At 52.5% G+C, this 24,847-nt stretch overlaps 11 protein-coding genes across 11 annotated transcripts; 4 read left to right on the forward strand and 7 right to left on the reverse strand.

Annotated features, from left to right (window-relative positions):
• Positions 1-11: 11 nt before the first annotated feature.
• On the reverse strand, positions 12-1,469 carry CTRU02_201572 (microfibril-associated protein; the record flags this gene model as incomplete). The annotated part of the gene is made up of 1 exon (XM_036729037.1): positions 12-1,469. One exon carries the CDS (start codon positions 1,467-1,469, stop codon positions 12-14), a length of 1,458 nt encoding a protein of 485 aa, XP_036579188.1.
• A 453-nt stretch (positions 1,470-1,922) lies between these two features.
• Positions 1,923-2,527, reverse strand: CTRU02_201573 (uncharacterized protein; the record flags this gene model as incomplete). The annotated part of the gene is made up of 2 exons (XM_036729038.1): positions 1,923-2,443; positions 2,494-2,527. The coding sequence occupies 2 exons, from the start codon at positions 2,525-2,527 to the stop codon at positions 1,923-1,925; spliced, it is 555 nt and encodes a 184-aa protein (XP_036579189.1).
• A 502-nt stretch (positions 2,528-3,029) lies between these two features.
• CTRU02_201574 (ubiquitin hydrolase) lies at positions 3,030-5,255 on the forward strand (the record flags this gene model as incomplete). The annotated part of the gene is made up of 1 exon (XM_036729039.1): positions 3,030-5,255. The coding sequence occupies one exon, from the start codon at positions 3,030-3,032 to the stop codon at positions 5,253-5,255; it is 2,226 nt and encodes a 741-aa protein (XP_036579190.1).
• A 352-nt stretch (positions 5,256-5,607) lies between these two features.
• Positions 5,608-6,369, reverse strand: CTRU02_201575 (uncharacterized protein; the record flags this gene model as incomplete). The annotated part of the gene is made up of 1 exon (XM_036729040.1): positions 5,608-6,369. The coding sequence occupies one exon, from the start codon at positions 6,367-6,369 to the stop codon at positions 5,608-5,610; it is 762 nt and encodes a 253-aa protein (XP_036579191.1).
• A 602-nt stretch (positions 6,370-6,971) lies between these two features.
• On the reverse strand, positions 6,972-8,394 carry CTRU02_201576 (DUF250 domain membrane protein; the record flags this gene model as incomplete). The annotated part of the gene is made up of 4 exons (XM_036729041.2): positions 6,972-7,352; positions 7,410-8,041; positions 8,186-8,259; positions 8,327-8,394. The coding sequence occupies 4 exons, from the start codon at positions 8,392-8,394 to the stop codon at positions 6,972-6,974; spliced, it is 1,155 nt and encodes a 384-aa protein (XP_036579192.2).
• Positions 8,395-11,357: 2,963 nt separating this feature from the next.
• CTRU02_201577 (glycosyltransferase family 17) lies at positions 11,358-12,519 on the forward strand (the record flags this gene model as incomplete). The annotated part of the gene is made up of 2 exons (XM_036729042.2): positions 11,358-12,313; positions 12,378-12,519. 2 exons carry the CDS (start codon positions 11,358-11,360, stop codon positions 12,517-12,519), a joined length of 1,098 nt encoding a protein of 365 aa, XP_036579193.2.
• Positions 12,520-14,109: 1,590 nt separating this feature from the next.
• On the reverse strand, positions 14,110-16,637 carry CTRU02_201578 (arginine rich protein; the record flags this gene model as incomplete). The annotated part of the gene is made up of 2 exons (XM_036729043.1): positions 14,110-16,356; positions 16,410-16,637. The coding sequence occupies 2 exons, from the start codon at positions 16,635-16,637 to the stop codon at positions 14,110-14,112; spliced, it is 2,475 nt and encodes an 824-aa protein (XP_036579194.1).
• Positions 16,638-17,616: 979 nt separating this feature from the next.
• CTRU02_201579 (trafficking pga2) lies at positions 17,617-18,060 on the reverse strand (the record flags this gene model as incomplete). Its single annotated transcript, XM_036729044.1, has 1 exon — positions 17,617-18,060. One exon carries the CDS (start codon positions 18,058-18,060, stop codon positions 17,617-17,619), a length of 444 nt encoding a protein of 147 aa, XP_036579195.1.
• Positions 18,061-19,026: 966 nt separating this feature from the next.
• Positions 19,027-19,471, forward strand: CTRU02_201580 (uncharacterized protein; the record flags this gene model as incomplete). The annotated part of the gene is made up of 3 exons (XM_036729045.1): positions 19,027-19,059; positions 19,116-19,239; positions 19,293-19,471. The coding sequence occupies 3 exons, from the start codon at positions 19,027-19,029 to the stop codon at positions 19,469-19,471; spliced, it is 336 nt and encodes a 111-aa protein (XP_036579196.1).
• A 281-nt stretch (positions 19,472-19,752) lies between these two features.
• Positions 19,753-21,393, reverse strand: CTRU02_201581 (uncharacterized protein; the record flags this gene model as incomplete). Its single annotated transcript, XM_036729046.1, has 2 exons — positions 19,753-21,306; positions 21,358-21,393. 2 exons carry the CDS (start codon positions 21,391-21,393, stop codon positions 19,753-19,755), a joined length of 1,590 nt encoding a protein of 529 aa, XP_036579197.1.
• Positions 21,394-21,742: 349 nt separating this feature from the next.
• On the forward strand, positions 21,743-24,554 carry CTRU02_201582 (U3 small nucleolar RNA-associated protein 13; the record flags this gene model as incomplete). Its single annotated transcript, XM_036729047.1, has 3 exons — positions 21,743-21,919; positions 21,974-22,001; positions 22,051-24,554. The coding sequence occupies 3 exons, from the start codon at positions 21,743-21,745 to the stop codon at positions 24,552-24,554; spliced, it is 2,709 nt and encodes a 902-aa protein (XP_036579198.1).
• Positions 24,555-24,847: the final 293 nt, after the last annotated feature.

The following is a 24,847-nucleotide window of genomic DNA, read 5'->3' on the forward strand; positions in this document are numbered from 1 at the left end:
ACGGCCTTATCTTAATCCACGCGCCGCCGCTTGTCATTATCATGACGGTCCTTTTCGCGGGAGGGGCTACGTTTCCGCCGGTCTCTATACTCATCTCGAGAGTCTCGCCGTGGTGACCTGGATCTGGACCTCTCCCTCCGATGATAGTCGTCCCGACGTCGGTACCTGTCACCATCCCTGTCCCTCCTGTCTCGGTCTCTGTCTCTCCGGTCACTGTCGCGGTCTCGGCCATAACTGTCATCGCCCCGTGACCGATCACCCTTAGGACCATCCGTCTTGCGGTCGCCCAAAGGGATGGCGTTGGCACCCTTGGCCCCACGATCGTCATCCGGCTGGAACCGCTCGTCGACACCATACCTATCGAAACCTCCCCTTCTATCTCGGCTGCGAGAGTCTTCAAATTCTCCCCACCGTCCTGTATCCTCGCTCTTGAGATCCTTGTACTTTGTCGCACCCTTCCTGCCTAGCTTGGTCATGTCGCGCTTCTGGAGGTACTCAGGCAGCGCACTGCGATCCTTGATATCGTCCGCAATCCGCATGCCCATGATGTCGCGCTTGTCGAGCCCGTACGCCTTGGCCTCATCGCTATAAAAGGCACCCTTATGGTAGTACTTCTGCAGATACGACATCTTGCCGCGGTTGTCTTTCTCCTCTTTCTGCTTGGCAATCTTCTCCGCGTCCTCGGCATCACGCTCTTCTTGTGTTAGGTTCTGCCGACGCTCGCGCTCCGCATACTCAGCTTCTTGTTCCGCAATTCGATCGCGCTCGCGCTTGACACGCTTCAGCTCCCGCAGTCGCCACGCCGCCAGCTCTGCCTCTGGATCAAGGTCGTCTGTTGTGTCGACGTCGGAACCGGACGCTTCATCGTCGTCCCAGTGCTTCTTCCCCGCAGCACGCGCAGCTAAGTCTTTCTTAATCTGTTCCTCGACCAGAGCATCGGCTGCCGCTTTGCGCCGGGCCTCTTCCTCCGCGAGACGCGTCTCCTCATCCTTTACCGTCGAGCTCTGGCCTGATGGATCTTTGGCGGCATTGCGTTGGTTCTTAGGAATGAACTTCGGTCGGATCATGAGTCGACGGGGTGCTTCTTCCTCACTGCTGCTCTCTTCCTCACTTCCACTCTCGCTCTCTTCTTCATCATCGTCTCCTTCATCCTCCTCTTCTTCTGTCACGAAGCCTTCTTCTGCGGCAAGACGCTCTGCCTTTTCTCTCGCTACTCTCCGTTCTTCTTGCTCCTGCGCCTGACGTCTGCGTTCATCAAGATTAACTTTGCTGAGATTGCTGGCAATCTTGGCGGCGCTCGCAGCTTTGGGGGGTGGTGGAATGGCTCTAGTCTTGGTCTCGGCCTCAGCCTTGCTGGTCTCGTCGTCGCTGCTATCTGAGTCCGAAGACGACGCCTCTGGCGCCACGGGTTTGCCGGCGCGGTAACGCGCCGGCTTGACGGGGTTTGCTGTCATGCGCTTTGGTGGCATGTTGGCTGGTGATTAGGCGGAGCGATGTATGGAAGGGATGACGTTGAAATTCCAAGATTTAGATCGATAGAAGCACACAGGGAAGGATTGGACCGAGAGGCTGGGGACGTGCCTGCAGAAGCGTCCCCACTGAGCCCTGTAAGTTTAGTGCACTTTAGTGGAGCTTCCGCAGCAATACCTTCCAATTGACCCCGCCATGCTTTTTGCTGAGGTTGAATCAATTTCTTCTAAAGCCTGATACACAAAGACGGTCAAGGTGTCGATAGCCTCCTGAAGTTCGTATAAGACTGTGACATTGGCTAGTTTTACAATTCTCAAGACAAGGCATCTTAGTAGTGATCTCGAACCAACATCGTTTAGGGTATCTATCATAAGTCTCATAGCCCTGCCAGAGGCGCAGTCTGACAAGACACCTCTTTTTGAGCAATCCGGAGCGAAGTAAGAAAGGATGAATTACAGAATCTCTTCGTCAAAATCATCAGTTTGTGGCAGGGATGCCTGCGCGGCATTATTGGCAGGTGCATCCTCCTCGTCAGCACCGTCCATCTCCTCGTCCGTCTCCCAGTCCTTCCCGGCGGTGATCTGTTGTCTGTCTTTCCTCTCCTCTTGCTCCAGGTCTTCTTCATCAGGGAACTTCTTCTGAAACCTCTTGTCCTTGTTGATGTCTTCCCATCCCTTGCTCCGCGCTTGGATCCTCCGCGAATGGCTCTTGCTCTTCTCGATCTTGTTGGCGGTCCTTTCCATGATGGCCTCTGCACGATCCATGGCCTTTTCGTTCCTCTTCTTCGCCTTGGCGCTCATTTGCGACTTGCGGTTCTTCGTCTTCTTGGACACACCCGAATTATGCTGGGCGGCCAGAACTGAAGGCCGGTGGTCGGCTATTTCTGTTGGCGGCTTCACATTCTTAAGAGACTTGTCGGTGTCGATGTCCAAGTCCGTTGCGCGCCTCGCGGCTCTTGAGTGGATGGAGGGTTCTAAGAATCTGATTAGACACAGTGATAACAGTTTAGAAGAGAACACCTACGTCTGTTCTTCTTGGAAACTCCCGGCTTTGCCATTTTTGCAACTAAGTAAATTTTCTGGTTCTTGGTGATGCAGGTCAGTCAAGCACCCATCCCACCGTTGTGGGGGATAGATGAAATTTCCTGGATGGAAATTCTTTATCTTATCGCGATAAGGGAAGGGGGGCAATCACAAGCCTCTGGGAAAGGCATGCTACGCACTGACCAGTCCTTGTCTGAGAGTTTGCCCCTGTGGAACCCTTGGTCCCGCTCATCACCTTTGCTTGACGAACCGTGGAACTTTACTCCATTCAAACTGCCCAACAGTGCAGAAATCCAGACATTCCAGAGCCTTTCTTTCTTTGATCACACGAGCAGCACCCACACCATCTAATTCGCGAAGCATCGCCCCAAACACTCCTTCGATTAATCATCCCCCGACATGGCAGCGCTCGGTTCTTCAGCCACTTCATCGCTCAAGCTTGTTTAAAGCTGTTCGCTTCGATTCCGTAAACAGCAACAATAGGACAACTTTCCAAGTAGCACTCCTCAAACCACTATGAATTCACCGGGCTCGAGATACAAGGACCTTTACGACGGGCCTGATCCTTACAGACGACATAGCCCCTATACTGACCAGAGCTTTTGGACAAGGCTGTCCGAGCCGAGTGTCGTAGTATCCCTATTCGCTCTCGTCCTAACTGCGCTGTACTCCGTCTTCGGCGCATCTGCTCTTCCAACCACTCTTCTCTCCCGTGCCGGTCAGACCCTTTGGGACATAATAGTGTGGTTTACACCCTACGACGCCTTGACTCTCATCGAAGGTTGGCTACATCCACCACTGTTCGCACGACCGATGCTCCAGAACCGAGCGAGAACGCATGCCGCAAAGAGTGAGCTTCTTCGAAAGATACTTGGAATTGACAGGCAGGGTGGCATCATGGGAACGGTTTCTCAGGCTGGCATCAGAGGCCTATCTTCTGTCTCCGGCGTCATGATGGGCTTCAAGGGATTCGGCGACCATCCACCGGGCCTGGGAAACCTCGATAACTCTTGCTACCAGAATAGCATTCTTCAAGGTCTCGCTTCGTTGAAGCCACTACCAAAATACCTAGCCGATCCCATCCAAGACAACGAAATTGATCGCCAAAAGGTCGAGGCCGTCGATACGCTGCGAAACTTGATAGAAGATCTTAACAGTGCCCGGAATTATGGAAAAACTTTATGGACCCCAGGCTCGCTGAAGAACATGAGCACCTGGCAACAACAGGACGCACAGGAGTACTTTTCGAAACTACTCGACGAGGTAGACAGAGAGATAGCCAAAGTCTCAAAGGCAACGCAGAAGCTTTCAGGGTTCGAGTCGGACTGCGCCAATGATGACACTGCGACGAGCCAGCACAGCGACGATAGTGGCTACCAGAGCATGTCCACGGTTTCTAAAATTAGTGCGGCATCGAAGTCTTTGCGAAATCCTCTAGAAGGCTTGATTGCGCAGCGAGTCGCCTGTGTAGAATGCGGCCATTCTGACGGTCTCTCTATGATCCCTTTCAACTGCCTTACGCTTAGCTTGAATACGGATGGCAACGATCATGACCTCTATGAGCTCCTGGATGCGTATGCGCATATCGAATCGATTGAGGGGGTTGAATGCGGCAAATGCACCTTGCTGAAGGCGAAGCGACTTTTGACAGTCCTTATCGACCGGGCTCAGGGATCCACAGACGAAGAGAAGTTAAAGGAGCCAAGGTCGCGGCTAGCTGCTGTGGAGGAGGCGTTAGAAGAGGACGACTTCGAAGACAAGACACTTACCGAGAAGTGCAAGTTCCCATCTCAGTTCAAAGTTTCATCGACGAAAACAAAGCAGGCGGTCATCGCTCGCCCTCCGCAAAGCCTCGCAGTTCACATGAACAGATCTGTCTTTGACGAGAACACTGGCGCCATGTACAAAAATTCCGCTGGAATCCGATTTCCTCTGACGTTGGATCTTGGCCCATGGTGTCTAGGCAGTGCCCCGAGGCCCTCTACGGCTGCAGTCAGCGAACCAACGGACGGTTTATCATCTCCTGCAATGAGCGACGCATCCGAGGAGGAGCAGTGGCTGCTTGATCCGAGATCCTCAATGATTGCAGGAGACAAGCGTAAGTCGTACATCACGGGCCCGATCTACGAGCTCCGCGCCGTCGTTACCCATTACGGCAGGCACGAGAATGGTCACTATGTCTGCTACCGCAAGTTCCCCCGTCACTCTCCGCCACCAATTGCTGAAGCCAAGGAGAGCAGTGACAAGGCTGATAGTGATACCCTGGCCTCCCCCACCAAGAAGCCTGAGACTCGGGAGGATGATGATAATGAGACGGAAATGGACTGGTGGCGTTTGAGCGATGAGAGCGTCAGGAGAATTGACGAGGAGGAATTGTTGGACCAACACAACGTGTTTATGCTTTTCTATGACTGCGTCGACCCGAACATCATCCCAGCATCTGAGATCGCCGCTACAGAAGCGGCTTTCGCCACGAGCACAGATGTCGGTACAGACAAGGAGAAGACACCAAAAGTTGAGAACCACGCATTCACTTGCACAGTTACGGAAGTCTCCGAGCTTGACGAAGATGAAAGCGAGACGCCATCTGTGAGCACCGTTGTGGCTGCGGAGCCGGTGAGCATTGCCACCGAGACGAAGACGGAGAAGGCTGCGTCTTCTGTTCCTCTTCCATTGGAGGAGGAGGATGAAGCAGCGGAGGAGAAAACACCTGGCCAATCGCCGCGGGTGATAGTCGTCTAATTCATGCTTATGGTGCTACTGATTTCTCTTTGAAGAGGCGAGGAGAAGGAGTTTTGACTTGGTTACAGCATAGCGAAGGCGTTGGGTCCGCGGTAATACCAACAACAAAACGTGGTCCACATGATGAATGTGAAGCTCTTCATTCAAGGTGGAGCTTAATGGTTTTGATAATTTGCATTATTTATGGCACACAAGTTAATTACTACACAAGAGACTTGAGGGTCTTGACGTTCCTATTAGAATGAGATGAAGCTGTCCCGTGGCTTAAGGTGTATATCTCCATGTTTATTGTCTTTTCTAATTCTAATCTTGATGTAAATACCCCTCAAGTACTTTTGGGATCTTTATTTCTTTACAAGGCAGGCCAGAAATGCTCCTCTGCAAGCAGGACCTCCCTCCAAACTTTCAATGCGCGCTCCTTCAACCCCTCTTCAACATCCTTACCCTGCTCCTTCACAACCTCCTTGACGCCCTCGTCGATGATGGCTCCCAGATTATCCACAAACTCCCTAAACTCCTGGCTGCTCCAGTTGGGAATGAACTCTTTCCTAAGCGCCCCGCCATCCGCGTCTTCGCTGCCGTCTCTACCCCCATCCAGAGCGTCCTTCGCACCAGACCAGGCATCCAGGTAACACTTCTCCGTAGCATACAGCAAAACTGCGCCCTCCAGCCATGCGAGGGTCCCGTCTTTGCTGCCGCCCCTTTCGAACCCTCCAAACAGCTCCTCAAAGCGTCTCAGCCCCTCGAGCTTGTCCTCCTGCGCGACGACGCCGTTCTCGGACGCGGGGAGGTTGACTTCGATACCGAAACGGCGGGCCGTCTCGATAAAGAACTTCTCCTCGCGGCGGACGTTGACTAGCGCGTCTACGAGCCACTGCAGCAGCTTCTCCGAGACCGTCTCGGTTGCCGGCACAACGTCGGAAAGCTTGAGGGCCTCCAGGAGACGGCCGACGCCTTTGATGTAGGCATGAATATAGAGCCTGTCGTTGGCGAGCCAGCGACCCAGGACATCCTTGGGGGCCTGTCCGGCCGCCGCGGCGCGGAGAAAGGCGGATTGCGTGGCGCGGCGGTACCCTTCTTCGTCCGAGGCGAGGAGGTCCTTGGTGAGAGCCATTATATCAGTTGCTATTTTCGGTTTCGTGGCGTTGAAATGTGTGAGTGGTGTGTGCGGGGGGTAAACAGCCCCTGTGCGATCGGCTGACTGAGATCTGCGCGATATCCGTTGGTGTGCGAAGCAGAAATCCGATGTGGTGAGGGTGGCAGGTCAGGTCAGGTCAAACTTTCCACGTTTACTAACACGTATGTCCCGCTTGCCTCATTTGCAGCGAGGAGACAGAAGGGTGGATGGCCTGACGTTGCTGTTGAAATCCTGCCGTTAGTAAGGCTTGGCCTGCAGAGTTTCGTCGTGCATGATAGGGTGGCTGTGGGGGATCCAGTTTGTTTAATGTTCCCCTCGTCAACGAAAGTCGCTGTTCGTTGCCATATACTTGTTCATTGTCATATATTCCAAGGCTGTATATCTAAAATGCTTGCTCATGATATACACTACGTCAACACAACGGCCTGGATCCTACAGGCGCGCTTATAAACATGACACACAAGATGTCATCTCGTGGTCCTTTGGGTTCTGTTTTTTGACACACTTCCGATCTTCAATGGACGTACCAGAAACTCCCCGCTTTGTACAGTAAATTAGAAGAGAAAAAAAAAGTTGCATCAGCGGCTCGAAGAGCTGACGTTGGTTAGCCAGTCCGCTGGCGCCGCCTTGCCCTTGTACGCAAATCCGACGACAAGCATGAGGGTGATTATCACAAGGAGACCGAAGAAGATCGCGCGGCGGACAAGCGGAGACAGACGGCCCTCGTCAAGGGCCTGAGAGTTCCAGGCGCTGCGCACCCTGGTAACGGTGCCTTGGCCCAAGGTCTTGAGCTGCTCCCAGCTGGTCGAGTAAATGACGAGGCCGAAAAGAGCGATAGAGTAGCCGACGAACTGCATGAAGGTGACACTTGTATGCCAGATAATGACGGAGGCAATGATGAGGAGAATGTTCTTGAGTATGCCGGTGAGGGTCATGACAAGACCCGATGTTTTGCCAATCTGGGTTCGTTAGCGGCCGAAGAAGATGGAGTCAATTTCCGTAAGGGGGTGACTTACCAGGAACACACTTGAGACATTGAGCATGAAGGCGACGCTGGCGTTAAGAAGCAGCATGGAGACGCCGGTCTTCTGCAGGTCCTCCATTTTGAAGGTGCTGAACTCACTGGCCCAGGCGACGAAGAAGTTCATAACAGCGCAAACGGGCGCGTAGTAGTACAGACTGACAAGGGGGTCCATCTTTTGCGCGCTTTCATCGCCCTTGAGCAGGACCTGGATCATGACGAGGCGAATAGCCTCAAATACGATGCCACCCATCTGGAAGATGAAACCGATCCATGAAAACTCAATCTCGCCAAAGGAGGCGAGCGCCACACCCGCAACGATAAGCAGGATGTTGTAGAGGGTCTGCATCGAGGGTTCAGCAACGCCCCAGATCCAGCTGATGAAAAGAACAGCCACGGGGGCGCCGGCCTTGAGCATCTGGATAAAGGAGACAGAGAGGTAGAGGTAGACCAGGTTAGAGCAGACGAGAGAGCCGGAGTACAAGAGGCCGATGGGGACAATGGCACGCAGGTAGATGCGGCCGGTCATCTTGACCTTGTGGCGGCCATCAAGAAGGGTGGTGGTGCGCGCCAGCACCTGGGTTGCGAAGGTCGAGAAGACGAGATGCCAGAACGTAAGTATGACAGCTGAGAGGCGTCAGTCAATGAAACAAGTGAGAGGGGCCAAGGACATGAAGCATCGTTGACTTGCGGTAGTGAGAAGTTACGTACGATATTCTGTATAGAGGTTAGCTATTGTGAACTTGAAGATGATGAGAGGTAATGAGATATACTTACTAAAGCCTGCCGTGTCAAGCAGCCATTTGTTGAAAAGAATGGTCAGGTTTGAGAAGAAGATCCAACTTCTAGGGGCCGGTCAGATGAGCTGCAAAGCAGAAGTGTGAGGCCAGGAAGGAGAAAGATTCAACGTACGCGATGAAGAAGGCTGGGTGAGCAGCTTTTGAGGCGACGGGCTTCTCCGTCGTCGGAAGGGTGGACATAATGGCGAAGGTTAGGAATGTGTCAAGTGTGTCGTATGGGGTGGTAAGTGAATAAGAATAGTATCCAAGAAAGGCCAAGAAGGTCGGAGTTCGGTGGTTTCGGAGTCGGGTGTCAAGGCACGGCGACGGAGACGGGCGGGTGTGGGCCGGAGAACTCGGCGATTGCCCAGGAATTGAAGCAAGATTCCACGCGTCAACGGAAGGACATGAAATATGGCAAAAGAGCGGGCGCGGCGAGAGAAGTACCAACAATAGAACCAAAAAAAAAAAGTGATGGAGGGTGAGGAAAGGGTGGTTGGGCAGTAGTGGTGGGCAATGTATTTCCACCACGAACCGCGCGGGCTGAGAGGGAGCAAGGAGGGAATGGAGAAAGGTTACGGAAGAAAAGAAAGGTGAAAACGAAAGAGCGCGCAGCGAGGTAGAGGTGTTGAAGCAAAGCAAACGAGGGACCAATTGGTTAATTGGTTGGAGCCTGGCCTTGTTGGTCGTTGCGCCGTTTGGCACTGGACTTTTGCGGCGCAGGAACCCCCGTCCCCTTTTTCTCGTGTTAGGTACCGTTGGCAACGGGTGTAGGTACGAGGTACTCGATGATATGCAGGCGCGTACCTCTCTGAACTGGGGCCGGCGGGCTGACCTGGACCTGAAAAAAGGCTGATTGAGGGGGCGGAAAGGAGACTTTCGTTGGATGGAGACCGCTAAGGCCGGGCGGCGGTGGGCACGTGGAGGTGGTTGATGGGCACTAGTACGGAAAAAATAGTCGCTGTTAACCCCTGGTCCTTAGGCTCTTTACGGTCACCTCGGACACCTCGCTGCGAGTTGCTGTTGGGGGAACGGCGAAAGCAGTCGCACGAGTGATTCCGTATTTGGGGAGAGTGAGAGCAGAAGCTGGGGAAGGAGAGCCGGGTGAGAGGTGGAAAAGCAAGCAAGTAATTGACTACTAGTCAAGCACCGACCAGGCGAGGTTTTTCCGGTCAGCCAACGTCCAGAATGCTGAGAACCCCTGGTTCGTGTTAACGTAAGTCGACCTGTATCGATTTCCAGTTAGTTGTCATCTTCGACAAGGCATCGCGGCATCTCGTGCAAGGCGTTGCCATGTGTCACAAACGACTTAGCAAGCATAGGTGTCACCGACAGTTTCACTCCGCCGGCAATATGAAGACAAGGTGTTCAGACGAAGGCGTGAGTGCGGCTGGCTGGCTGGCTGATTGACCAACGGTACTGCTGACGATCTGGATGAGAGTTGTGAAGGGGGCTGGTTGTGAGGAAAAGGCAGTTGTGAGGCAGCAAGTAAGAGCTTAGTATGGTACGGAGTGCCGATAGGCGATTCAAGACAATAGAGAGACACGCGCGAATTGCTGGGTTAAGACATCTCACTCTCATACTCGGACAGGGAGGAAAGGGGACGCTTCTCCTTCATCTTCTGCTTGCCCTTCCCAGTCAGGCATAGAAAGTTTGTTTGGGGTGGCCCCGCGATTGCATCGTATTGATGAGGTGGTGCTAGGGCGGTGCCTATGCCGCAAACCCAGGCCCCCAGTACACCAAATCATTTAACAGCGGCGGATGCCGAGAGAGAAAGCACCACCACCCCAGCCACCCTACGCAGGTACCTTCCGTTCCAGTATCGAGGTTTGATTTAATTTAAGCTCTCAGGCAGGGGGGCGGCACCGTTTAAGAGCATCCATTCGCTAAGCCGGAAAAAGCCAGTTTGGTTTGGCGTCATGGCAAGGCATGGCTTCCTTTTTTTTTTCCTTTGTCCGTTTCGTTTGTCGAATAATTATAGTGAGACCCAGGGAAGGAAGTTCAGCCAAAAAAAAGCTGGATTGGTTCGTCTCGGGAGGTTTCCTTTCCTTGTCTCAGATCTTCTTTCACTCGGGATTGGAATGGTGTATACAGATACTTGAAGAGACCCTTAATTGTATGAACCGATGGGATGAGGGAAGCCAGATGGGGCCCAGAATTGATTTCAACCTATCGTGTATATTTCCGGCTTAACCCCTGGGTTGCCCCCGTTCCCGAGGCGCCAACAACTGCCACCACCAACACTTTTGGTCTTTGGAAAGATCAACCGCCGGCGCCTAATTTACAGTCAGTCGCACGGGCATGGAATCGATCACCACACAGGCAATAAGATGTGCATATTTATGGCTGAGTGAAGATCTGCACCGAAAAATGAGGCCATGAGCCTGCTTCTAGTCATTGACCTTGGCGTCTGTCACTGAGATAACACTATCTCGTTCTCGTTTGTTACAGCCATGAACACCTGCCCATGTGCACATCTTCTACTTCGTCCGTGGTAGACCGAGTGGTCGTTCAACGGCAGAAGCAGCACATCTTGAAGCAACAACCAGTGATGAATTTATATTTGCCTCAAAAACCTAATTGTATTGTTAGCTTTTTTTTTTTTATATTAACAGTTTAAATCGGAATAATGAAAGTGAGTTGACGTAATCATTCACGTCCTGTGTGGGATTAACCAATGCTTTAGATTTGGGATACATCACAAGATGGTGATAGATGGGTTGACAAAGTCGCACGCGGCATATGACGCATATCATAGAGGCTCGACTGCCTCTTGGAATTAATGACATTCTAGACATGCCTGTCGGTGCAACCGAGTCTGCTATGGGTTGATCTTGGAGTGCTCGAGACCGACTTGACACTGCTCCAGGTTTGAACTCTGATAAGAGCTTAGGCCACCACATACTTGATGAACCTTTTCAAAGTTCAGCAAGTTCAGGCCATGCCCCTCTCTCATAGACCCATGCCTTCTCTTGACTTCTCTCCTAGTTAAAGCACTGTCTTGCTCTTCTCTTTTCTATCCAGTTCCCTGCTGCCACGCTTTCTCCTTCGTTTGTCTTTTATCCAAGCTCATTGGGAACGAGCCTCTCTCGGGCAACCTATCCTGTCTTTTATGATATAAACCGGCCGCCAAGGCTACTTTTACACACAAACCGCAGTCAACCATGAATAAATCAACCTCAAATCACCGGATCAAGTATCTGGCAGTCGTCGCCTCTGTTGTCTTCGTCTGGCTGGTCTGGCGTCTTGACTTACACCAACAAGTCGCGGACCAAGCCCGCAAGATCACCAACCCGCATGGCGCGCCATACGATGCCAATAAACCGGGCTCTCTGTTCGCCAAGAGTGAGGTACTCTCGCTCGAGAAAGCCACAGAGTACTGCGACCACTATCGCCTCAAGCCCGCAGACCACGATCTCGTCCGCAAGCGCAAGGTATATGACCTCTTGCTCGTCAACACTGAGGTAGAGATGCTCGAGGTGCGTATGGGCCAGATGGCGCCATACGTAGACTACTTCGTCATCATCGAGTCCGACAAGACGTTTACGGACCACTCAAAGCCGCTATACATCAAGGAGAACTGGGACCTTTTCAAGCCATGGCACGACAAGATGATCGTACGCAAGCTAGATCTCGACGCGCTCAAGAGTGGCTCGACTTGGGACCGCGAGACCAAGAGCCGCAACGCCATGTATGATCAGGTCATCCCGGGGCTGGAGGGGGAACAGGCGGCTTCAATAGACGACGTGCTCATCGTCTCCGACGTTGACGAGATCCCTAAGCCCGATGTCCTGCGTGCCCTGCGCAACTGCAAAATCCCGCAGCGGGTGACGATTCACTCCAAGATTTACTACTACTCGTACCAATGGCTTGCCCGGAATGACTGGGCCCACCCGCAAGCGACGGTCTACCGCGGCGCCGATACGGTGCTGCCGGATGAACTGCGCTCGAATGCCAACGACTACCACTTCCCATACGGTGGATGGCACTGCAGTTACTGCTTCAGCACGGTCAAGGAGATGGCGCAGAAGATCAACTCGTTCTCACACTCTGAGTATAACAAACCCGAGTTCAAGGACCCAGACAACATTGTCGAGGTTGCTCGGAGAGGACTTGACATGTAAGGGAACCTCACTATCCTGCTCGGATGGGCCGCAAAAACATGATGGGCTAACGTCTCGCAGCTTCCGCAGACCAGATTCACACTTTGATCGGGTTGAGAACAACCAGGACATTCCTGACTACATCAAGCGCAACCCTGAAAAGTTCAAATTTCTGGTGGACCGAGATCCGCCAAATGCCAATTTCAGGGATTATGATGCCTAATAAAACAGACTAGGAAAAGACCGGTGTCGGGCAATACAAATGAAGAGTATTCGGAACGTCCGGAACATAACCAAACAAAGACAGGATGGCAGGCGTTGGGGCGTACCATGAGTCGTTTACACGCTGCGGAGAGCACCGTATAAGAGACTTTCCTCACATGTTGTTAAAAAAAAGCACGGTATCACTTTATGAGCCGGTAGTGTTACATATAACCAAGGTATCTAAACATCAAGCATAAGGCGGGAAAAATATCAGAGAGAAAAAAAGAAAATCAGAAAAAACCATCGTACAAGTAACTCCTGTGTATCACGCCACCATAGAATTCTATGAAGCCGTCGCTTGTACACCCAGCTTCGTTTAACAAGCAGCCAGACGCGACTTTGGAACAGCAATTCCAAAGAGGACGAAATAAGGTTTTTCCCCAGAGGGAATGCCCGGGAACTTCCTGAGACGTGCGCCCCATGCGCCCGTACCTAGCCAAGCCAAAAAACCTCACCCTCCTCTCCACATTCCGCTGGACGCCGACCTGTCTGTACTGAGTGCCGTGTCCTACTAGTACGTAGAAAGTATGTGGCAGCTAATTCGGGTAACTTCCCATTCGAACCCACACAGCCCGAGTAAACTCGTCCGATCACAACTAAAATAAATACAGAATAAAAAGTGTATTACATGGTAGTGGAAACGAAGTGATTGGGCATAAGTAGGTCACTGTAAGTTTACAACATTTGCTGACCTACGACAAAAATGTATAATACACTCATAGCTTTCTCTTCCAAATGTTTAAAGACACAAAATATTGGCAAACTCAGATAGTCCTCCCCTCTCGACTGACTACGAGATCAAGACAGACACCAGCAAAAGATGTGAAGGCATCGAGCAGGGCAAACTTTGGATAACAGGGCTGGGACGGTGTTTCAAACCCGTAGCACATACGAGTAACGCATTAGGACGGACTACCGCGGACACTTTTAAAGTTTGTACAAACCTGACGCTCGCGGTTCTTGACTCGTGTTAGGCGCTGTCATCCCGACCATGACTCCTGATAACCACTCTTCACCAATGCAAAATAACAGGCCGTTCCCGTTTCAGGAAAGACTCTCCCCCGTGCTTCAGGATATACTCGGTAGCACCTCGCCATTGTTGTTCCGGTAATTTTGGGTCAAGGTTCAGGGTCGCTCGGGGTTCGTCTCCGGTAGTCCTCCGCGACAGCCGCTCCGACTCTTCTCTCGCCGCCAACGGCCGACCCGGACTTGAGTTTGGGCGGCCGTATGTGGGGCGCAGTGAGTGACACACTGTCATCCTAACCCTATCAAGTAGTAGGAGGATTTGCGTTATCAAAAGATGCATAGGCCAAACAAATAATGCTTCTTCTTAGGGGTATTGCACATTACATGACTTTGAAAGGAGCTACTCTCCGTTAACTAAAGTAAGACCGTTAATACTTGCTGCCAGGAAATCCAGTAGAGCTCCTTTTCGCATATGCGAGCCCGGACTATTCTCCTATGGCCCATAGTGATGTATTTTGTGATGTTGTTCCATATCCACAACGACATCCACGGCGGCCTCGGTCCCAACGGAGCCCCAAGGCACCTAGCGACTTCGGCTTCTGCGGCGACTGCGGCTTTGTTCCCTCCTGTCCCGACGCGACGATAGGCTCCTATCTCTTCGACTTCGGCGGTCGCGGTCGCGGTCACGGTCACGGTCTCGGTCTCTGTCGCGATCTCGACGATCTCGCTCTCTAGACCGGTCCCTATCACGGTCCCTATCACGGTCCCTATCACGGTCGCGATCTCTGTCTCTTCTGTCCCTGTCCCTCTCGCGATCTCTATCGCGGTCTTTCGCACGGCTTCTGCTGCGTGATCGGCTGCGGCGGCGATCATCGCGGTCGTCCCTGGCGAGGTCGTGTGGTCGCTCCCTGTCTCTGCCAGGAGGCACGTATCGATCGATCTCATCGAGGTCACGTTTGCGTTTGGCTTCAGGAGACCGATCTCCTGCGCTTCGCTTGTCGTCAATTCCAGGGACTGGCATCCCCTTTTCCCGGGCCTCACGCTGTGCTGCCAGATACGCCTTGGCTTCTATCTCTCGTTTTCTGACCTCGTCCATCTTCGTCGCCTCTCTCTCATCCTTTTCCTTGCCTAATCTTGACGAGGATCTCACAGCTGAAGATGCGGGACGCGATCGAGACCGGCTTCTGCGATCACGCTCACGATCTCGGTCCTTCGTCCGATCAGAGGAACGATCGCGTCTTGTACGAGAACGACTACGCTCCTGACGAATAGACCCGCGCCTGTCAGCTCGTGCAGATCGACTGCGATCTCTACGATCCACACGAGCTCGAGATCGCGTGCGGGATCTGTCACGCCGGTCGGATCTCAAGCGTGAACGGCTTCTATCTCTTCTTTCCACTCGAGTGCGGGACCTGCTTCGTTCTCGACGCTCAGTCCGAGGCCTCGAGCGGCTTCTATCTCGTCTGTCAGCGCGTGGCCGGTCCCGACTGCGATCTCTGGTCGTGCGAGACCTAGAGCGACTCCTATCACGTCGATCCTGGCGTGGTCGTGACCGACTACGATCACGTCGGACTCTGGTACGTGAAGGGGAGCGGGTCCTGTCTCGTCTCTCTGTGCGTGTTCGTGATCGACTTCGTTCACGTCGTGTCCTCGAACGCGAACGAGACCTATCACGTCTATCGCGAGATCGTTCACGAGGTCGAGGAGACCTGGAGCGGCGATCGCGCCTACGACGATCGTCATCATCTCGAGGGCGGCGTCTGTCCTCATCTCGATCACGGTCGCGATCCTTTCCACCATCTCTTGACCGACTCCGGGTCCGGCTTCCATTCCGTTGTTCAGTGTTGTCGGCCTTCGTTGTGGCTGCCACACTAGTATCCCTGGTTTCCTTTTTGCCTGGGTCAGGAACCTTTTCTTGCTTTGAAGCTTTCGTTGTGTCGCGTGAAGACACCTTCTTGAGAGGCATGATAGCGGACGCAGGCGCCATCTTTCTAGGAGGAGGAGCCAGCGCCTCATCGATCTCCATCTCTGGCTGCTTAGCCGCTCCACGGTTGCTTTCGCGAAGCAGGTTCTCAAGTGCTTCCTCCTCAAGCCTCTTCATGTCTTCCTGGGATAGCTTTTTCTTAGCTTCCTCGGTCTCCTCATGTCGCTCCTTGCGCTTTCGCTCTCTTTCCTCACGGCGTTCACGATCGCGCTCCTCGCGGTCACGATCCCTGTCGCGATCTCTGTCTCTGTCTCTGTCTCTGTCTCTGCGGCGGCTCCGACTCCGGCTTCTTTCGCGGTCCCTGTCTCGGCTCCGTTCTCTATCTCTTTGCCGACGACGCTCTTCCCGCTCGGCATCTCGTTCAGCCTGGAGCTTTTCCCTAGCAGCTCGCCGGGCATCCCTTTCAGCCTTGCGCTGTTCTTCGGCCTTTTCACGCTCCTTTTCAATCTTCTTACGCTCTTCCCGAGCTATTTTGCGCTTTTCTTCTTCAATCGCCAGCTCCTTCTGTCTCAGTTCTTCGCGGACTCTCTCCCGTTCAGCTCGTCTCGCCATGGTGTCTGCATGATATTCCTCGTCCGTCTTGGACCCTCGTTGTTGTTCTGCAATAGCTTCCTCTTCGCCTATATCAGCACGACGCAACAGTCGCATGCGCTCCTCGATCGCAGTTTTGTCGATAAGTTGGGTTATAACTTGCTCGGCCTTTTGATAGACACCGGATCGTTCGAGGGCACCGTCAATCAAAGCAGCAGCCTTGCCGCGATCGAGGGTGAGGAGCTGCTGGGGATTTCGCTGGACTTCTTGTTCGGCGACTTCGAGGATGGCTTTTGTCACTTGGGCCTCGTAATCCTGCACCGTTTATTAGTGTGACTACCAAAGATCGAAGGTGGAAATAAACTAACGCTTGCAGCAAATTTATCCCAGACTTCCTTTCGGATGGCATCGTAGCCTCCCTTTTTCTTGAAGCTGTGCGCCAGGGAGTCGATGGCTGCTCGAGTTGCAGAGGGGAGAGGAAGATCAGAAGCCTTAAACCTCCTGGGGGCAGGAGGATTGTCGGCTGACGTCGCTTTCGCAGCAGGGTCGGTAGAAGAGACAGATGCCATCGCTGCAGAGAGGGCAGAAGCTGCCATAATTGTTTTGTGCAGCTGCCCCGATCAGGGGAGGAGCGCCTGATGAATGCGCTCGTCAGTGCCGCTGATTTCGATGTCGCAAATGGTGTCGCTAGCCCGACGGCGTTCGTTCGTCGTATCTGCTTGACAGTGCTAACTGGGCCCGCGGACAAGTAAATAACCTTTCGCGCTGCTGTTCCAGTAGTATCGCGGCGATAGCAAGACGCGCACGTCGAAGATGTGAGGCTCTGGAGAAGAAAGATTCCAGAACCCTTGCTTCTAGAGACGCGTTCGGAAGGCGCCAAAGAAGCCGATTTCTCGAAGCAAACACCAATGCAGTTCGACTGGTGGATCGGACAAGGGGGCTCAAGATTTTGTGGAGGGATGTGCCCCTGTCAGCACTACCACTTGGCCCAAGCGTCCAATCGTTCCTTGGGGCGCCAAAACGCTCAACAAGACGTTCTTTGAGTTTGCAGCCGTTCTTGAGTTTGTGATATTACATTTGTACATATAATGGCAAATCGATGTTGTTCAAGCTTGGGTCATACGTGTTAACTGAATTGTTCATTGTAAAACTGACAGTGGGCATTTGCTGCGAGCCAGTATCACATGAAGATCCAACTCCAAGCCAGATATTTCTCATGTAAGCTTGCCCTTGATTAGCTGAGAAATGCTTCTGTTTCCAGGCACCGATAGATGGCTTTCAAGTCGTATTGAAGTCTAAAGCAGGAAGGCACTTTGACTGAGCCCGAAGGCATATGCTCAAATGCCACCGTGACTTCGTCGAATAGAATGAACAGAGCGAGAGCTGCATGAGTAACGTTCCCAACCTCTTGCGCAGGATTTGAATCATTGCGCGCATCATTCCCAGATATCCATGATCATAGTAAAAGCCAGTAGCCAGCGAAGCATCAGGATATATTACTAATGCGATATGATCATCGCGGTAAACGCCATTGAAGAAGCCGCCTCAATATTACCCCTATCCCTATTGCGACTTTTACTCCTTGACCAAGAATTCCTCGATATCCTTGTCCTCTTCATCCTCCTGCAGCTCAGCAAGCCTCTTCTCCTCAGCATCAATCATACGCTTAAGGACCTCGCGCTGTCTTCTGCGAGCCTTCTTGCCCCAATCGGTCGACGTCGTGGAAGCCGGGGCGTCCTCGTCATCGTCGTCGCTGTTCTCAGGGATCTCGACCTGGCCGCGGAGGGTGTTAGGCTGGACCTTAGCCTTGGCGCCTTCGAACTCTTCAACAGGGGCCTCGTGCTGCTTCATTTGCGAGCCGCCAGCCAGCTTCATCAGGAAGGGGCGAAGCAGGCAGTAGGCGCCAACAATGATGACAAGGCGAATCCACTTCTCGGGCGTCATGCCCTCGAGACTGCCGCGCAAGTTGGTGCTGAAGCGCGTCCAAATGGTGGACACGAGGTCTAGGACACCGGCCATTTTGATGAATTGATGGTGTTGCGAGATATGAGGTGGGGTTAATGCGACAACGTAGGTCGTGAAGACGAATTGCCAAAAAAGCGTGGGCTTTATTGATAAAAGTACAAAGACTAATAGTAAGAATACAGCCGCTGCAGACAAATCGGGTTTGCCGGATGGGGTGGCGGCTTTGAGGGAATAACAAAAGAAACTTGATGCAGGTTAGGAATCGAGGTCGGAGAAAAATGTCGCGACCTTCATTCTCTAGTCCGGCCAGCACGGCATCAAAATTGCACTCAGAGGCCCCACGTGGGAAATCCCGTTAGCTTGAGCCAATAGGTGGCACGGCATTGGAGAAACGTACTGGCGGCTCAGTACTGGCCAAGGGTCCTTGGGGGGCCTGCCAGTGATGTCACAGGGCGTTGCTTCGGCGATCCCGCTGTACGTCCGCTAAGGGATGAGAACATGGAGGCTGTATATGAAAACCTCATTCGCAGTGGTATCTGGTATCACAATGCTATATGTCCAAATTAAGCATGCTGCATGTTTATCCAAGTGAACTCAGCGTAGTTAATACGACATCCTCACCATGTCAAATGAATAGGCCGTAGCCTAGTTCAGACTATGCTTACAGGTGTCTGGTGGCTTGCTTAGTCATATTCTTTCCGCGAAACAATCGCGAGGTCATGTGATGGTTCCTCTCTTCACTCTTTGATTCTGGGGTTAGTAGATCACCAACTTCACTCTACGGACCCAAAGCAGTAATCTTCTGACTGCCAAATACACCATTATACTTTCATTTTGTTCTGATTATTCAGTTTGGTGTAAATTTCACAACATTGAACCCCACTTAGGCCTGTGCAATACTTGGCAGCTTCACCCGGCTTCCACGACGCGTCTGCCGCGTAAAGTGGGAAGGGCGTTAAGACAACGGGGTATCGTCTTTGGCGCCGTCCATCTCATACTCAGTTCAGTCACGCCCACAAAATGGCGGACGCTATGGATGAAGAACAGCGGGAGGTTAGAAATGCCTATCGCTATCTGTCTTCAGTCCACTCCGCTAATTCAAAGCTTAGCGTCTCAAGGCCGCGCTGTGGTTCGCCGTCGGCAAAATTGTTGACGAAGAGTCAATCAAGCAGAACTGCAACGCAACACCACAGTTTATTGGTGCCCTAACGGAGATGGTCTGGGCTCAAATTGGTGAGGTTGAATGACTCCTTCAAACATGAGGACCTCGGCTGAACAATTTGTAGAGTCCGTAGCTATTGACCTAGAGAACTTTAGTCGGCATGCCAGAAGGTCAACAGTGCAGACGGAGGACGTCGTTTTGCTTGCGAGGAAAAATCCAGATCTGCTGGATCTCGTAAAAGATTTTGTCGAGCAGAGGAAGGCTGAAAAGTTGAAGAAAGGCAAGGGTAGAGCAACGAAGTAAACCCTTCAAAGCTGGAAGCCATGACAAGTAGAGAGTGAAAGTCGGACTTGGTCGGTGTGCTTATTGATACCCCATAATTATGAGTTTTATGAAAATCTTCGTCAAGTGGTTTGAAAGGGACCAAGCCTTCTGGTTCATTATGAGAAAGCAGTTTAAACTACAAATCTGATGAGGTATCTTGCAATAACCGGAAGCGCCAAACTCCTGTTCCGTAGTAACACCCACCCAACACCATGTTTCACCCTTTCAGAATTTCGTGACAATCCTGATGGCGCCGCCGATCAATGTCCAGCTTGCTCCTGTCGTCGTCTTTCCTCTGCGGCTTCGGCTTCATCCATTTCATTGAATAGCTTCCATTCTTCCTCCGTAAGGTGGAACCATTGGGCGAGGCCTGTTATTAGGGCCCATAGTTCACCAGCAATCACCAAGTGCAAGAATTCTAGCCCCAGGAAGTTGGTAACACCCCTCAAAGTCATGCCACTGAAGATGTTGACTTCATGAATATCGGATACAGGAAGCCCCATTCTCGACCGGTACGACCTCGCGACTAGCCGAAGCGCAAGAGCCTCGTATGGCGAGACAAGAATGTATCCCGAAATGACGGTGAAGATATCGGACGCCAGACACGCGGGGAGTCGTGTTAGCATAGTGTCCATGTATTGCACCGAGGCATGACCATATCCAGGACCCTCCGGTCCAGTGCTTGGCCGAAGCTCGGCAGACCACAAGCCCGGAGGAGCATCGGTTGAATCAGTAGCCTCAACATCGAAGCTGATTAAGGTTGCGCTAACCCCTCCATCCTCCTCGTCATCGCTGCCATAGTCGTCTCCCCTAGCCGAGAAAGCGCTTGGGCGACGGACTGCTTGGACTGGAGCTGCTTCACTAGCCTCGGAGGGTATTTCGCTCGAGATGGCATCATGCTGGAATTCAGTAACAGGCACTTCTTCTTCCTGTGGTTCAAGACTTGGTGGCTCCGGTTCAGGGATCTCAGGAAGCGGCGCCGGCGGTGGAGGAGGTGGTGGGGGAGGCTTGCGATGGTGCACCGTGTTCGGCAATCGCCCGTAAAACTCCTGCCACAAGTGACCTGTGACCTCAGTCCATATCTGACCCCAAACAACAAAGGAGACAAATGGGATCGCGTTGATACACCATGCGCCGGCGTACTGTGCTAGCGAAGCAGCACTTAAGTCTTTGGGAGGGGCCGGGGCTGCGATGGGTGACGAGGACGATCCTGGAATGAAGAATTCCAGCGACGGGAACCATTTGCTGGGAGATATGATGTCTAGTCTCTGAAGAAAGACGTAGAGCTGAAGATGCACTCTGACATACGACAAGCCAGCGTTGATCCACTTGTTCTTTCTTGGGAAAGGATATACGTAGTATGTGGCCATCTTGAAGACGTGTCCACCCAGAAAAGTTGGCAAGCCGGTGACGAGAGCGCTCGATATCGAGCGCTGACTTCTTTCGTATTGAAACAGCTCGAAGAACGAGATATCTGCATAGCGCTTATACAGAAGGATGCGCAGTCGCATGCCGTTGATGCCCCAGACTCCTCCTATCTCCAAGGCACGTCCAAAACGGAGCAACCGTGTACCGACAGCATCTTCATAGTTGAAATATCGTCGCACTGAATCGACTTCCGCTGAAGACGGAGTGTTGTCAGGCTCCGCAACACCTATGACCTGCATAACCTCGTTGTGAGATCGAACCATGTCGCGGTTCATACGCTTCGTTTCCGGATTGATCGGTCGGCCTCGGCTATCATACTGTTGCTCTGGCGCACGAGAATCAGTTTCTCCCTCGCCTTCAACAACATCGTCAAAAGGTGATCGGCCCTATATCAGTACGTTAGTTTAATTTCTGTGGTGGACTGAGGGGAAGCTCACCAAGGCCTGCGCCGTCAAGGGGCCTAGTCTCGTCATATTGTAAGACGAATGCGCTTCTCCATCTGTGCAAGACTATTGCGAGCCTTTTATACAGGCAGTATATGTTGCAGATCAACCTGGAGAGGACTACGAATTTTTCTTTGATTGGGGACGTGGGAGTAGGATGTTGTCAGACAATGCGCATCAAGCTTCAGCAATAGTCTATGTAAGATGCATACGCCGGGATGTTAACTGGAGGAGCTCCCGCTATTCAAGTGGGCCTCCTGCAGGAAGAGTGGGGCATTTGATTAGATAACGTTATCGATAACAGTCCCGCCTCAAAAATTTCTAGACACCAAGAACACTGCTTGTCGCGATTGATTGAGTTGCCTCTACAACCAGCATCATGGCGAGCAAGCAGCCTTTTAAAACCACTTTCGAACCGGAAAGGGTCCTTCGGCCCATTTTCACTGGCGGCTCTGTCGCATTGGACAATGGTGCCAAGATTCTGGCCACTCCTCTTGGAGAGGATGCGATCTTGACCAACCCCTCCAACGGAAAGCATCTTGCAAAGATCGAAGGAGTATGCGCCCCGGACCAATCTCATTTTAATGCATATCTGACAATGCACTTTTAGGATGGCGAACAAATCTCGACTCTCACTTGTATGTCCAACTTCCAACACGCTTGGTTCTGTTCTAACAGTAACTTTAGTAACACCCTCCGGATCGCATCTCATCATCTGTTCCCGTTCTCTATCTATGAAGATCTACGCCTTGAAGACCACCGAAGACGGAACGATAGAAACGAAATTGACCCGATCCGTTAAGCCTCACGGGACGCCCGTTGTTGTTCTCGCCGTCGACCGAACGAGCACCCTTCTTGCGACTGGAGGAACCGACGGAGCGATCAAGGTCTGGGATATTGTTGGAGGCTACGTTACCCACACTTTCCGCGGCCCGAGTGTCCTCGTTTCGGCTCTTCACTTCTTTGAGGTTGCGGCGCGTTCGAACGACGGTGAGGTTGAGAAGTCTGGCAAGAAAGGAAAGAAATCGAAGCAGACAGAGGAGCAGGATGACAGCGCTACCACGAATTGGCGTCTCGTGTCTGGCAGTCAGGATGGAAAAGTGCGAGTTTGGGATCTCCACAAGCGCGCTGCCATTGCAAGCCTCGATTCCCATGTCTCCAATGTCCAAGGTTTGGATTACTCGCCCGAACTGAACACAATTGTTTCGGCAAGCAGAGACAAGACGATCATCTGGTGGGACGCAAAATCTTGGAAGATTCAGAAGATTGTGCCTTGCCTTGAGCTCGTCGAGGCTGTTGGGTTTGTCAACGGTGGCCGTCTGACCTATTCTGCGGGAGCCAAGGGATGCCTCCGCATCTGGGATACCGAGACTGGTCGTGAGTTGACCAAGGACCAGCCTGCGAAGGCCGAGGCGGAGGGCATCGTCAGCGCAGTTTCCCATCCTGAGCTTCCTTTCATCTTGTGCGTCCAGGTAGACCACACCTTGGCTCTGTATACGGTACCTGAGAAGGACGATGTCGAGGGCTCGATGCTTGAGCCTTTCAGGCGGATATCCGGAACTCACGACTCGATCATCGACTTGAGCTACCTCCTGCCAGACCGCTCGCTGCTTGCTCTTGCCACTAATGCCGAGGATATCCGTATCGTATCTGTGAAGGACTCTCAGGACGACTCAAAGCCAGAGAACTCTACATACTTTGGCCAGGACCTGGCTCTGCTGAAGGGACACAATGACATTATCGTTTCATTGGATGTCGATTGGTCAGGATATTGGATTGCGACGGGTGCCAAGGATAACACCGCCCGTCTTTGGCGTGTCGACCCCGCCAACAACTCCTATACATGCTATGCCACGTTCACCGGCCACACCGAATCAGTTGGTGCTGTTGCCCTGCCCAAGCAGCCACCCCCAGAATCGTCGGCACAGTTCAAGGACCCTCTCAGCCATCCCCCGCCCTTCCTTTTCACTGGTTCCCAAGATCAAACAGTCAAAAAGTGGGATATTCCAAGAGAAGCTCAGCAAGGAAAGAAGGGATCCCGTGCCTTGTTCACCAGAAAGGCACACGACAAGGACATCAACGCGATGGATGTTCACCCTTCAAACCAGCTTTTTGCCTCTTCGTCGCAGGACAAAATGGTCAAGATCTGGTCAGTGGCGGAAGGTGAGGTTCAAGGTATTCTGCGTGGTCACCGCAGAGGCGTGTGGTCTATTAGATTCGCACCTTCCCAATGTCCTTCCATCCAGGGAGACGAGGGCCAGGTGGCCGGCAAGGGTGTTGTTCTGACGGGCAGTGCGGATAAGACGGTGAAGCTGTGGAGCTTGACAAACTACACCTGTATCAGGACATTCGAGGGTCACTCCAACAGTGTCCTGAAGGTTGTCTGGCTGAACATGCCGAAGCCTGAGGGCAAGGGCAAGAAGCAGATTCAATTCGCCAGTGCTGGCAGCGATGGCCTCGTTAAGGTCTGGGACGCAAACTCGGGCGAAGCTGAGTGCACGCTGGACAACCACGAAGACCGTATATGGGCTTTGGCCGTCAACTCCGCCGACAACACCATTGTGTCTGGTGACGGTGACTCCATTGTCACCTTCTGGAAGGACACCACCTCCGAGTCCCAGGCCGCTGCCACAGAAGCCGCCCAGAAGCTGATCGAACAAGAGCAGGAACTTGAGAACCACATTCACGCTGGCTCTTACCGTGAGGCCATTGTGCTCGCCCTTCAGCTCAACCACCCCGGAAGGCTGCTTAGCCTCTTCACTTCTGTTGTGACCTCCAGCACTCCCGAGCAGGGCAGTCTCTGCGGACTTAAGGCGGTCGACCACGTGCTCGCCACTCTCTCCGATGAGCAGATATTTACCTTGCTCTTGAGGCTGCGAGACTGGAACACAAACGCGCGGACAGCGGCAGTGGCTCAGCGAATCCTCTGGACGCTCGTACGAAGCTATCCTGCGTCCAAGTTCTCGAACCTCTCGGTTAAGGGGGCTCGCGGGCAGAGGAGTCTCAAGGAGGTGCTCAACGCGCTCAAGGTGTACACGGAGAGGCATTACAGGAGGACGGACGAGCTCGTGGACGAAAGTTACTTGGTGGAATATACCCTGCGAGAGATGGACAGTCTCGCACCCGCGATACAGGATGTCGTTATGGAGGGCGCTGTGGATGTAGAGGGAGACGCCATTATGGCATCCTGAGTGGCAGATGATCAGGAGAGTTAATATTGAACAACGACTGTTAGAATAAAATCAGTATGTGAAAGTGAAAAAGAAAATTAGAAGAAGAAGCTTATATAGGCGGGTCCGTATGTCTTTTGAACACTGAAATTGCCAACTCATTGCCTTCCCCTCAACAACATCACCGAAACCTCATCAGACTGTTCTTCTAAGTCTTCGACAACATCTCAGTATAAATGGGTGACATCCGTAACAGCGGCGAGTCCCTCTACACGCCCCGACCGTCCTGCGTCATTACTACAACATGAGCCTGT

This window comes from Colletotrichum truncatum (assembly GCF_014235925.2).
Source record: "Colletotrichum truncatum strain CMES1059 chromosome Unknown Contig_0001, whole genome shotgun sequence".
NCBI lineage: Eukaryota > Fungi > Ascomycota > Sordariomycetes > Glomerellales > Glomerellaceae > Colletotrichum > Colletotrichum truncatum.